We start from the raw sequence: 13,143 nt of genomic DNA, 5'->3' as shown, positions 1-13,143 counted from the left end.
AAATCATGAAATATAAACCAATTTTAGAAACAAAAAATAATTAGTTGCTATATAGTGACTAAATCAAAGACTAAAATAATTTTTTGTTTTTAAATTATTTTCTATTATTGTTAAATAGTTTCTAAATTGATATCTAATTAACAACCAGGGTTTTTGCTACTAAATTTAGAATCTAAATAATTGGTAGTTAAAACCTTGGTAGCTAATTAGATATCAATTTAGAAACTATTTAACAATAATAGAAACTAATTTAGAAACCAATTTCTTTTAGTTTCTAAAATGATTTATAATTTAATCATTATAGCAACTAATTATTTTTTGTTTCTAAAATTGGTTTCTATTCCATGATTTTCTTGTAGTGTTGGTAATGACAAGTGTTTTACCCAGAAGTCGTTCTTATCGAAATAATAGTCATGTTTCAAGCATGAGAGACTTTGTTCCAAACAATTCAAGTAAAGGGTGGTTGTTATTAACATAATACTCAAGTTAAGCAAAGTCTGTGCTAAGTAGTGGTCTTACTATGCTTAATTATATATATACAGACAAAATTGAATGACAGAAAGAGATCAAACATATCCTTTTATTCAACACACCATTAAAGTATCACCCTCACATGCATCTTAAATTATTATACAAAGTAAAGATATTATTCTCCACATCAAATGCAGAGTTAGTGCAGTACATAGATGAGCATTATCTTAGGCCTCACTCATGTTTCAGTTCTTATTTGCAGACACTTTTTCAGCCTCGAGAAGATGAGCATCAACATCTCTAGTGACATGATCATATAACTCCAAGTAGCCATATGGAGCATGAACTTCCTCACTCACCTTCTCATATTCAATACTCCATTTAACTGCAGCACTGCCACCATCCTTCTCAATGGCTTCAAAGATTATGTTAAACACCTTATATTTATCATCTATAGCTTCACCAAAGAGCTTGAATGCAATTCTTTTTTTCTCTTCATCAACGGATTCAATAGTTTCAAGACATGTTACTGTCTTACCATCTGTTGTTTCAAAAATAACCAATCATTAACAAAAATATTGTGCAATGTCAGCTCTGTTATATTAAGCATATCATCTCTGATTTTGATTTTTGTGAAATATATAAACACGAATAAACTATAAACATATACTTACCTAAGGTATAAGTCCAATGTTTGACTGAATCATTGACGTGCCAATCATCACCTTGATGGAGTTTGGCTCCATGAATTTTACCAGCAACGTGTTGGATATGGTGGAGTTTCTTTGTCATGATGTGGAACCATTTCTCTGCAGTTGCATGCACTGGAAGTTCTGTGCTAATTTTTCCAGAAAGTAACATTTTCAAGAATTCAAGAAACAAATAACAGAGGAAAGAAATGGGATAATGTGGAGAGGATCAGAAATGCCTCTTAAATAGAAAAAAATCCAGCTCCCAACTAATTGAATTAATTGTGAGCATTTAGTGTTTTCATGAAACAAAAGCAAAAATTTAATTAAATAGAAAAAAATCCAGCTCCCAACTAATTGAATTAATTGTGAGCATTTAGTGTTTTCATGAAACAAAAGCAAAAATTTAATTGAATGGATAAATATATGATTTTTTATACTTTTTTTTTATAGCACCGCTTGATCTTTTATAAGGTGATATCTATCCTATCATGATGCTTATTTTATTTTTTTTAATAAATAAAAAAAATAAATTTGAAACATTTCAAGAGTGCTCCAACCCTCATACACTATGTTTTAGGTCATATTTCATTTTTTTTACTTATTTATGTCTTGAGCACTATGTAGCACAGACATTGATACGACATGGACACTAACACCGATATTGATATGACATGAATACAAAAATACATATAATCTCTAAAATGTAAGACACGGGGACACGAATCCATATATTATATAAATTGACAGTAAAAATTTATATGCACTAAGTATGTTTCAATTTTTTTTGGAGCAGAAAAATGTTTTTCGTTGCTAGTTCAAAAGGATTTGTTCTTTAGTTTTATAATTATAATAAAAATGTATATAATAAGTTTGACTTTTTAAAAAATTAATGTATTTCTCCTTTTTAAAAGTGTGTTAGACTTGTGCTACAATTGTCAAAAATTAAAAAAAAAATATTTTGAATTGGACGACTTCACCGATATTTGTCTTCCGAGTGTCCTACGAGTGGTGTCCGATACATGCATCTGACACGAACACACTATTTAAGAGGAGTGTCCGAACTTCATAACATGAGCATATAACAAAAATTGCATCAAAGTAGCAACTTTCCAACACCAAAACCTAACTACAACCAAATATTCCAAAAATAAAGTGCCATAAAAATCATATTCATACATCACTTAATATGCCACACCCCCTCTCCTTATGTTGCCTTAAAAAAAGTTCTTTAACACCCATTGTTAAACTATGGATATAGCAATATCCTTGGGTGCACCTCTTCACCAATCCATATATTTCCAAGAATGATATAAGCATAAGGCCTAGAGGTGACTCTTTCTTGCACTAGTCCATAATCCATCACGAACCCTGCAAAATCTCCTAAGGCCATTGTTAATAATACCCGTCTCATGCTCATTCAACAGAAAGGTACTAATACTACATAAAAGCATAAAAGATCATATCCTTCCTCCAAAAAAAACTATCCATCATCATCCTTTCTTTCTAATAGATAATAAACATGTTTTTGGGTCTATGCACTAATGCTTATGTTTCTTTAATATCGTATGATAACATAATTGATTTTTTTGCGTTTTTTAATGTGGAAATATGCTTAACCTAAGTGGTTGTTTCTACATTTTATTTAGTATCTTATGCTTAATATAAATTATTAATTGTGTTTCCATATGAAGTTTCTTTTATCAAAAAATAAAAATAAAAAAATAATAGAGGTTTTCAGGGATTTATACAAGAGGTGTATACAAAACAAACCGGTAACGTCCTCTACCCATAAACAAAACTGCTATTCCTACCTCACCACTAACCTTTACATTTTTTGATGGACCTCATACAAGCCAAAGGTTCAAGACACCAATCAAAGTAAGAGAAACATGCTAAGCGTATTTTCGATGCCACCCAAGATCAAACCTTCAACTGTGCCATCGAGAAAATCTCTTAGTGGTTTATGTGACCGTTCTTGAAGATCTTTTTATTTCTATGCTTCCACGGTTCTCCTATAGCTGCGATTCCACACACAACCAAATCCAATTAACGGCTCCACTTTCCTCAATTAGTCTAAATTGTGATAAATAAATTCTCGACTCCTAATGCACTAACGATGTCAGTTCCACCCACTCATAACACTTAAACCAGACAAGTTAGGACGAGACAAACGACTCTGCACAGACAAAAGATAAGAAAAGTGGTTTCCTCACTCTTCCCACACATGCTACAAACACTACTTTCCACTCTTATTCCCTTCTAATATGAAGTGATTCCTAGCATAATTGTTTCTTACAGCTTTTAATATGGAGAGTTCCAATAGCTCATTGGCAATACTTTTTAATATGGTGTAATGTCTAGTATGACATGTTCTTTAATTATGCCTTTTAAGAAGATGTGATGTATAACATAATTAATTGTGGATGATTTTTATTAGTGTGGTGTTTATATAATTGGTTGTTTATCTTTTTTAATATGTTATAATGTCTAACATGGTAACATGGATAATTATTTATGATTTATCATATGGATGATTCCTTAACACAATTAATTATTTTTATTTGTAAAAGTAACCGTTCAAAAGGTATTGACCAAATAACAATTAATGCATCATGCAACAATTTTTCTTCTGTCCAACTAAAAATTAAATTCTTTTCCATTCTAACTTTGTTCAACTGATATATGCTATAAGATAATTGATATCACTTTAAACAAATAATATTTTTTTATCAAGACTATCTGTAACGTGTGGAAAAAACCGATTTTAAGATAAGAAATTAATGTTTGTATTTATCAAATGAGTTAAATATTAATATTTGTTGGCAAAAGTTCCATACAAGTTTTTCACAAGATAATAAGTGTGATAAAATTACACTATTTTATTATATTATATTATATTATATATATATATATATATTAATAAACTATATTTTTCTTTAGTGTTAGTTCACTCAATCGAAATTTTAAAATTAAATATATTTTTAAATTTAATAATGTAATTAAGTTTATTAGGTATATGAACATCTTGACCTAAGGAAAATGTTTGTCTTTCTTGGGAAATACTTAATTCTAATGTGACTTTTGAAAGGCAACTTACAATAATTTCATTATACTTTGGATGTGACTAAGTATTATGACACCTTATTGATAATATTTTAGTTAAGATAGTTCACTAGTGGTGTTGTTGAGGGCTACCTTGACAAATTTTGTAAAGAATAGGATGTATAATCATATATACGTATCTGCTTGTATATTATATATTATATGCAGTAGTTATTATTATTATTATTATTATTTGTATGAAGGTTGTATGGGTCAATTTAATTTAATTATTTGTTGCTGATAAAAAAAATAAATTTGTATGCGATTATATATTATATATGAAATATATAAAACTAAATTAGCTCACACTTACATATGAATTATGGTTTACTATTATGATTGTATGGGAAAAAAATGAAGTTAGAAGTGGTAACAATAGGGCTACAATTGATAAAAAAAACAAGAGGACTATCAACTAACATATTTATTTACATATTATTATGTAAATATTATTTTTGTTGAATTAATGTCTTCTTGTAGAATATATTTTTTTATACAAATAATATGAATGTTTTATATTAGTTTTTTTTATTAATATATAAATGACAATTATAAGATTAATAAAAAACTACAAATTTATAATTAGTTAATCATCAATCGAACTAATAATTTTTAAAATTTTAAGGAATGATGTGTGGTAAAGTAAAGTCCAAATATACCCTTGTTAATTTTGATTAAATCTTTTTACAACAAATTATGATATATGAAATTGTTTGGTTTTGATAGATGTAAGTTTTTTTAAACAATAGATATCATAAGATACAAATGTTTTGTACGATGCAACAACATATTAAATGCTTATAGTTGTTATATGATAACGTTGTACAATTTGAATTTTTTTTCTTATTTTATTGTGTTAAAAAAAAAATCATCTCACATCTATTAAGAAGATCCCATAAAACACATGTCTACACCAATGATTACTTGAAAGACACGTTAGAATTGCTTCACACCAACAACAACATGTCTCTATGTCAACTCTAATGTTATTTGTCTCGTACGGTCTTATGTTTTACTCCAATCTGTATAAAAGTTTTCTCATCTAAGTTTCAAAAGAGCTATCAAGATGTTTCTTGTAAATGAGATAAATATTTAATGTTGCATTAAAAACATTTAATACATCTTTACTTTTACACATGGACAAACACAAGTTGAAGAAGGAGACCTTCTTTGAAGCTTCTCAACGGTAAAAAGGATTTGCAACATCTACTTTCTTAAAGCCTTTAAATTTCAAGATGAAGAAAGGTTATCTGCGACAATGATGACTAAGTGATATTTGTTGTCTTCAAAATCCATTTCTCTATGTGCCCTGAAGCTTGTAAAGAATATTGTTTTTGTTTATCTACAATCTAAAATAGTGAACCTTATCTTATATTAAGATATAACACCTCTTTTAGTTAGCCTAACAATAATTTTTTGATATCACTCTTTTCACTACGAGAAAATAATAAAATAGAAACCAAATTTAGAAACAAAAAATAATTAGTTGCTATAGTGACTAAATCAGAGACTAAAATAATTTTTTTGTTTCTAAATTAGTTTCTATTATTGTTAAATAGTTTCTAGATTGATATCTATTTAACAACCAAGGTTTTTGCTACTAAATTTAGAAACCAATTTTTTTTTTACTTTCTAAAATGATTTCTAATTTAGTCACTATAGCAACTAATTATTTTTTGTTTCTAAAATTGGTTTCTATTCCATGATTTTCTTGTAGTGTTTGTAATGAAAAGTGTTTTACCCAGAAGTCGTTGTTATTGAAATAATAGTCATGTTTCAAAGATGAGTGACTTTGTTCGAAACTGTTACGAAGTGGACTTTAAGCCTAACTCAACCCCCATAAAACCGGCTCATAGGGTTGAGGTTTGCACCCACTTATATACTATGAAAGGCTCTAATCTCTAGTCGATGTGAGATCTCCAACACACCCCCTCACGCCGAGACTGCCAACTCGTGTGTGGGATAACATATTATGGGTGATCCGATAACAGCCAGATAGCGGGTGGCACGATAGGCCCAATACAAACACTCGTTCTAGATTTAACTAAAGAGGAAAAGAATCAATAATTAAATACTAGAATCATAACACACAAGATTAAATCCACTTCATAATAGAAACAATTCAAGTAAGGGCTGGTTGTTATTAAAACAATACTCCAGTTAAGCCAAGATCAACTGCAATCTAAACAATACTTTGAAGTCAGGAGTGACTACGTGTTTAAATAATACTCGAGTTATTTTAGTCAAGATTGGTTGAGGTAAAAAAATAATCATTGTATCTTCCAAAACATGAGTATGTTTAGTAAAACTTAATCAAAATGTTCAAGAATTGGACATAGAGACTGATTTTACAAATAAATCAATATAAAAATATTAAGCTTCTGTTCCCTAATCTCATCCATATTGAATGTTATATGGATGAATGTTATTAAATTTGTGGTAACTAAAAAAAGGATAAATTTCATAAACTTAGTTCACAAAAAGTTTTGACAGATGAGCTGCCAAAGAAAATTCTGTGCTAACTAGTCGTCTTACTATGCTTAATTATATACAGAACAAAATTGAATGACAGAAAGAGATCAAACATATCCTTTTATTCAACACACCATTAAAGTATCACCCTCACATGCATCTTAAATTATTATACAAAGTAAAGATATTATTCTCCACATCAAATGCAGAGTTATTGCAGTACATAGATGAGCATTATCTTAGGCCTCACTCATGTTTCAGTTCTTATTTGCAGACACTTTTTCAGCCTCGAGAAGATGAGCATCAACATCTCTAGTGACATGATCATATAACTCCAAGTAGCCATATGGAGCATGAACTTCCTCACTCACCTTCTCATATTCAATACTCCATTTAATTGCAGCACTGTCACCATCCTTCTCAATGGCTTCAAAGGTTATGTTAAACACCTTATATTTATCATCGATTGCTTCACCAAAGAGCTTGAATGCAATTCTTTTTTTCTCTTCATCAACGGATTCAATAGTTTCAAGACATGTTACTGTCTTACCATCTGTTGTTTCACAAAAATAAGAAGAAAACAAGTATATGGATACTTCAAATTCAATTAACGAGTGAATATGAATAAAGTCATTGAATTTCTCTGATTTTGATTTTTGTGAAATATTTAAATAGGAATAAACTATAAACGTACTTACCTAAGGTATAAGTCCAATGTTTGACTGAATCATTGACATGCCAATCATCACCTTCATGGAGTTTGGCTCCATGAACTTTATCAGCAACGTGTTGGATATGGTGGAGTTTATTTGTCATGATGTGGAACCATTTCTCTGCAGTTGCATGCACTGGAAGTTCAGTGCTAATTTTTCCAGAAAGTGACATTTTCAAGAATTCAAGAAACACATAACAGAGGAAAGAATGCAGAGAGGGATGAGAAATGCCTCTTAAATAGAAAAAAAAAATACCAATATTTCTAGCTGCCAACTAATCGAATTAATTGTGAGCATTTAGTGTTTTCATGAAATAAAAGCAAAAAATTAATTGAATGGGTAAAATATATAATCGATTTCTTATATTTTTTTTATAGCACCGCTTAATCTTGTAAAAGGTGATATCTATCCTATCATGTTGCTTATTTTTTTATTATTTTTAATAAATAAATAAAATAAATTTGAAACATTTCAACAGTGTTCTAACCCTTATATAATATTTTTTTTTATCAGCAATGAATAAATAAAATTAAAGGGATACTTCAGGGGTATCCCAACCCATATACAGTAACCTGAAGTGGACCTCCTATATCATCCACAAAAGAAACTCTCCTTTATGGTTGGAGCAGAACAACCTTAAAGTGGGAAAGCCAAACCCAAAAATATAACCAACAGGTTACCTTAAAGCAACATTCAACTTTACCGAAACACCCAGAACCGAGACCACCTACATTCACCTCGCCATACGACGAGTTACCCATGCACGTTGCATAACTTCGGCGACCACCGATTACACACATATGGAGGACACCGCTTCCTCGACCGACGATCATGTTGACCTTTGCATAACTTCAACGACCACTGACTACGCACGATCGTCGTTTCATCGACCGGCGATCATGTTGACCTTTGCATAACTTCGACGACCACCGACTACGCACACATGGAGATCGTCGTTTCATTGACTGGCGATCATGTTGACCTTGCATAACTTCGGCGACCACCGACTACACACATATGGAGAACGTCGCTTCTTCGATCGGCGATCATGTTGACCTATGGAGAACGCCCCTTATATAATATGTTCTAGGTCATATTTTATTATTTTACTTATATATGCCATAAGCACTATGTAGCACAAACACTGACACAAACACTGATACGACACTGACACTGATATCACACGGACACGGACATTAAATATGTTTCAGTTTTTTTAGTAGAAAGATGTTTTTCATTGATGGTTCAAAATGATTTGTTCCTTGGTTTTATAATTATAATATAAATTTATACAATAAGTTTGAGTTTTTAAAAAATTAATGTATTTATCATTTTTAAAATTGAGTTAGACCCATGCTAGAATTGTCAAAAATTCAACAAATATTTTTTGAATTGAACACTTTACCAATACGTATCCTACGAGTGTCGGTGTTTGATACGTGTGTCTGACATGTACACACATTGTCAAACTTCATAACATGAGCAAATAACAAAAATTGCATCCAATCTCCTTGGTGCCCTAAGGCCATTGTTAATAATCCCCGTCTCATGCTCATTCAACAGAAAGGTACTAGTACTAGATAAAAGCATAAAAGATCATATCCTTCCTCCTAAAAAACTACCCAAAATCATCCTTTCTTTCTAATAGATAATAAACATGTTTTTGGGTCTATGCACCAATGCTTATGTTTCTTTAATATCGTATGATAACATAATTGATTTTTTTCTTTTTTAATGTGGAAATATGCTTAAGCTAAGTGGTTGTTTCTACATTTTTTTATAGTATCTTATGCTTAACATAAATTATTAATTGTGTTTCAATATGAGGTTTTTTTATAAAAAAAAATAAAAAATAATAGAGGTTTTCAGGGATTTATAGAAGAGGTGTATACAAAGCAAACCGATAACATCCTTTAGCTATAAACAAAACTGCTATTCCTACCTCACTCCTAACCTTTATATTTTTTCTTTATATTTTTTTTATGGACCTCATACAAATCAAATGTTCAAGATACCAATTAGAGTAAAAGAAACATGTTAAGTGTACCTTTGATGTCACCCAAGACCAAACTTCAACTGCGTCATCGAAAAAATCTCTAAGTGGTCTATGTGCCCATTCTTGAACATCTTTTTATTTCTATGCTTCCACGGTTCTCCTATAACTGCGATCCACACACACAACCAAATCCGATTAATGGCTTCACTTTCCTCAATCAGTTTAAATTGTGATAAATGCATTATCGATTCCTAATGCACTAACGGTATCAGTTCCACCCACTCATAACACTTAAACCAGACGAGCCAGACAACTCTGCACGTATAAAAAAGATGAGACGTGGTTTCTTCATCCTTTCCACACATACTACAAACACTACTTTTTCACTCTTATCCTTTTAATATGAAGTGATCCTAGCATAACTGTTTCTTATAGTTTTAATATGGCGAGTTCCAATAGCTCATTGCAATACTTTTTATATGGTGTAATGTCTAGTATGACATGTTCTTTAATTATGCCTTTTAACAAGATGTGATGTATAACATAATTAATTGTTGATGATTTTTATTATAGGGTGGTGTTTAATATAGTTGATTGTTTATCTTTTTTAATATGTTATAATGTCTGACATGGCAACATGGCTAATTGTTTATGATTTATCATATGGATGATTCCTTAACACAATTAATTATTTTTATTTGTAAAAGTAACCGTTCAAAAGGTATTGACCAAATAACAATTAATGCATCATGCAACAATTTTTATTCTGTCCAACTAAAAATTAAATTCTTTTCCATTGTAACTTGGTTGAACTGATATATGCTATAAGATAATTCTCTTGATATATATGTGTAGTGGAGCCGCACAGAAATATAAATGTTTTTCACATCTAAATGTACATTATACTGTATAGAAGTTCATAATAAATTTATAAATATAGATATATATTAATTGGTGGTGAATAGTTAGATAAAATGGTACTAAAGAACATTTAAGTCACACTGCATCTTATTAAAACTTGTGTAAAGTTTTCTATTTTCGGTATGCTGATATTTATGATGGTTGTTCCCAAAAAAAGAGTCATATTCATTAAATTCTTATGAATATCATATAGAAATTTTAAGCAATTAATATGAATTTTTTAAGTTGTCATACACTTTTATTATATGGTAACTAAAATGTATTTGTCTTAAACGTTGGCATTCATACACTTTTATCATAAATTAAGAACTAGAAGTAATATTTTTAATCAAAGTGGAATTTAGTATTTTTGTTTACATTTTAGTGTAGATATAATACATTTTATGTGTTTATCTATAAAATTTATAAATATAGATATATATTAATTGGTGGTGAATAGTTAGATAAAATGGTACTAAAGAACATTTAAGTCACACTGCATCTTATTAAAACTTGTGTAAAGTTTTCTATTTTCGGTATGCTGATATTTATGATGGTTGTTCCCAAAAAAAGAGTCATATTCATTAAATTCTTATGAATATCATATAGAAATTTTAAGCAATTAATATGAATTTTTTAAGTTGTCATACACTTTTATTATATGGTAACTAAAATGTATTTTACTTAAACGTTGGCATTCATACACTTTTATCATAAATTAAGAACTAGAAGTAATATTTTTAATCAAAGTGGAATTTAGTATTTTTGTTTACATTTTAGTGTAGATATAATACATTTTATGTGTTTATCTATAAAATTCAACCTATAATAACTTTTTTTTTCAAAATAGCATTAATTTAAAAAAGTGGTATTAACAAAAATTAAGAAAAAACTAGAATAAAGGACAACAACGAGATTTGGAAAAAATATAAATTTATAATTAATTTTAATTATCAATTAAATTAACAATTTTAAAACTTTAAATCAATACTCAACCTAAAAATAAAAATGGTTATTGTACATCAAACTTCACAATTATTGTAGTACTTTCTTCATCCTTCACAAGATAAGAAACACCATCACTATCTTCAATGCTATGGTGGAAGCATTCAAGTTACTCCATTCAATTGCTTTCAAACCATCCTTTACCTCATATTTAATGCTCCATTTAATTGCTTGCAACCATCCTTTACCTCATATTCAATACTCCATTTAATTGCTTGCAACCATCCTTCTCAATGCCTTGAAATATTAGGTTAAAGATCTTTTTTTTTTTATCAAAAAAGAAAAAATAATAAATAGAAGCATATAGGACACTCCAATCCTATTATAAGAAAGAATTTTATACATCATTCAAAATTTGCTAGAAGAGCTCAAAAAATGGGTTTTCAACCCTAAAAACCCCAACACCTTTATAAGCCTATATGAACATGAATTCTAAGAAACCTAAACAATTCCATGACTTTTGCCTACACATGGCCAGAGATAGGGTTATAGAGCGAATTCCAACAGGTTGAAGGTGCAAGACTTCCATTCCTCAAAGAAACAACACTAAGACTCTAATAAGTCAGTCTTTTCATTGATTTAATTCCTTGCATCACATTTACAGACCTATGCACCATAGTTACAATGCAACTTTTCTTTCCCTGCATAACCTCACAAGAGGTTGCTTTGCAGACAACACATGTAGTAATTAAAGATTGTCCTGAGTTCCAACTGAATGACTAAAAGCAACAAGGTAATAGAAATCTGCACAACCCTTTGTTTGCTCTACAACACCCAACTTTTCCTACATAAAGTGCAGTAACCACTGATGCAAAAAAGTTTTAAAACAACGACTATTTTGATTGTAAAACAACAACTTTCTAGCCGTCCTTATAAACCATTATAAAGCATATAAGAAGGCACCTATTTACCATAACGTTCCTTATAAATCTTTGTGCAACATCTAAGATGGCGACTATAGTAAATAATCGCCCTTGTAGATGGTAATTTTTTTTAGTACATTCTGTTTAATGCTAATTTTCATCTAAATTGACTTGTTCAATTATAACCCAGCCAGAAAAATACATAAATCCAGATAATCAAATTATATATATATTGATAAAAATGTATTACAAACACTTATAACATATATCTTTACCTATATTCCTATCTATCTATCTAATTCCTGCACTATTGATTAATTATCCTAGAGTTATAAAAATTTAGGAAATATGTGGCCCAAGCATGTCTCACATATTCAATAACGGATGAAGGTATTGCTTTCTCATCTATAAAGACCTGCATTACAAAATAAGGTTCACATAAATTAGTGTTAAGATACATATATGTTAAACAATTATAAAAATAATTTACTTGCTCCCAATCACTTTTAAGGCCTAGTCTTACAATGATAACCATCCATTGCATAACGTAATAGCCACACTCATAGCTTCCTGATTGCCTTTTACACTATAATTCAATAGAAAGTAAAAGTTAATATTGATAAAAAATGAAAAGAGAAAGATAAAAATTACAAACCTTTAGTGTCATCCACTTCAGATTTTGATAATTTGAATTGGATCGACATTTTATGATGTTATATAAACGTCATGATTCGTTAAAACAAAAAACTGCGCTAGTAGATGCATAATTAGTAACATACGGAGTTAAGTTTATAATGTACCTACTTATCAATCATAATCTTCATATGTGTGGGTGACTTCTTGTGCAAGGAACAAAACCACACAACACTTTTATCAACCGTGGATAAGACAAGTAACATCCAATGACCCATATATCATTCATGAAAAGA

The 13,143-nt window shown here is 29.7% G+C and overlaps 2 protein-coding genes across 2 annotated transcripts; both read right to left on the bottom strand.

Moving 5' to 3' along the window:
- Window positions 1-691: 691 nt before the first annotated feature.
- Window positions 692-1,381, bottom strand: LOC137831391 (MLP-like protein 43). The gene is made up of 2 exons (XM_068639059.2): window positions 1,146-1,381; window positions 692-1,012 (listed from the first exon to the last, which is right to left on the bottom strand). Exons 1-2 carry the CDS (start codon window positions 1,330-1,332, stop codon window positions 717-719), a joined length of 483 nt encoding a protein of 160 aa, XP_068495160.2. The 5' UTR covers window positions 1,333-1,381; the 3' UTR covers window positions 692-716.
- Window positions 1,382-6,831: 5,450 nt separating this feature from the next.
- Window positions 6,832-7,771, bottom strand: LOC137819600 (MLP-like protein 43). The gene is made up of 2 exons (XM_068623497.2): window positions 7,436-7,771; window positions 6,832-7,290 (listed from the first exon to the last, which is right to left on the bottom strand). The coding sequence occupies exons 1-2, from the start codon at window positions 7,620-7,622 to the stop codon at window positions 6,995-6,997; spliced, it is 483 nt and encodes a 160-aa protein (XP_068479598.2). The 5' UTR covers window positions 7,623-7,771; the 3' UTR covers window positions 6,832-6,994.
- Between the last annotated feature and the right edge of the window lie 5,372 nt (window positions 7,772-13,143).

Source organism: Phaseolus vulgaris, chromosome 11 (assembly GCF_051622355.1).
Source record: "Phaseolus vulgaris cultivar YP4 chromosome 11, ASM5162235v1, whole genome shotgun sequence".
Lineage (NCBI taxonomy): Eukaryota > Viridiplantae > Streptophyta > Magnoliopsida > Fabales > Fabaceae > Phaseolus > Phaseolus vulgaris.
The sequence above is the reverse complement of the archived record's forward strand: the minus strand, read 5'-3'. Positions and strand labels throughout refer to the sequence as shown.

What these genes read in the sequence shown, in the direction of transcription:
- LOC137831391 (XM_068639059.2), bottom strand. Translation starts at nt 1,332, where the DNA reads ATGTTACTTTCTGGAAAAATTAGCACAGAACTTCCAGTGCATGCAACT. An exon ending in ACATTGGACTTATACCTTAG is followed by an intron (nt 1,013 to 1,145) that starts GTAAGTATATGT and finishes TTGAAACAACAG; the next exon opens with ATGGTAAGACAGTAACATGT.
- LOC137819600 (XM_068623497.2), bottom strand. Translation starts at nt 7,622, where the DNA reads ATGTCACTTTCTGGAAAAATTAGCACTGAACTTCCAGTGCATGCAACT. An exon ending in ACATTGGACTTATACCTTAG is followed by an intron (nt 7,291 to 7,435) that starts GTAAGTACGTTT and finishes GTGAAACAACAG; the next exon opens with ATGGTAAGACAGTAACATGT.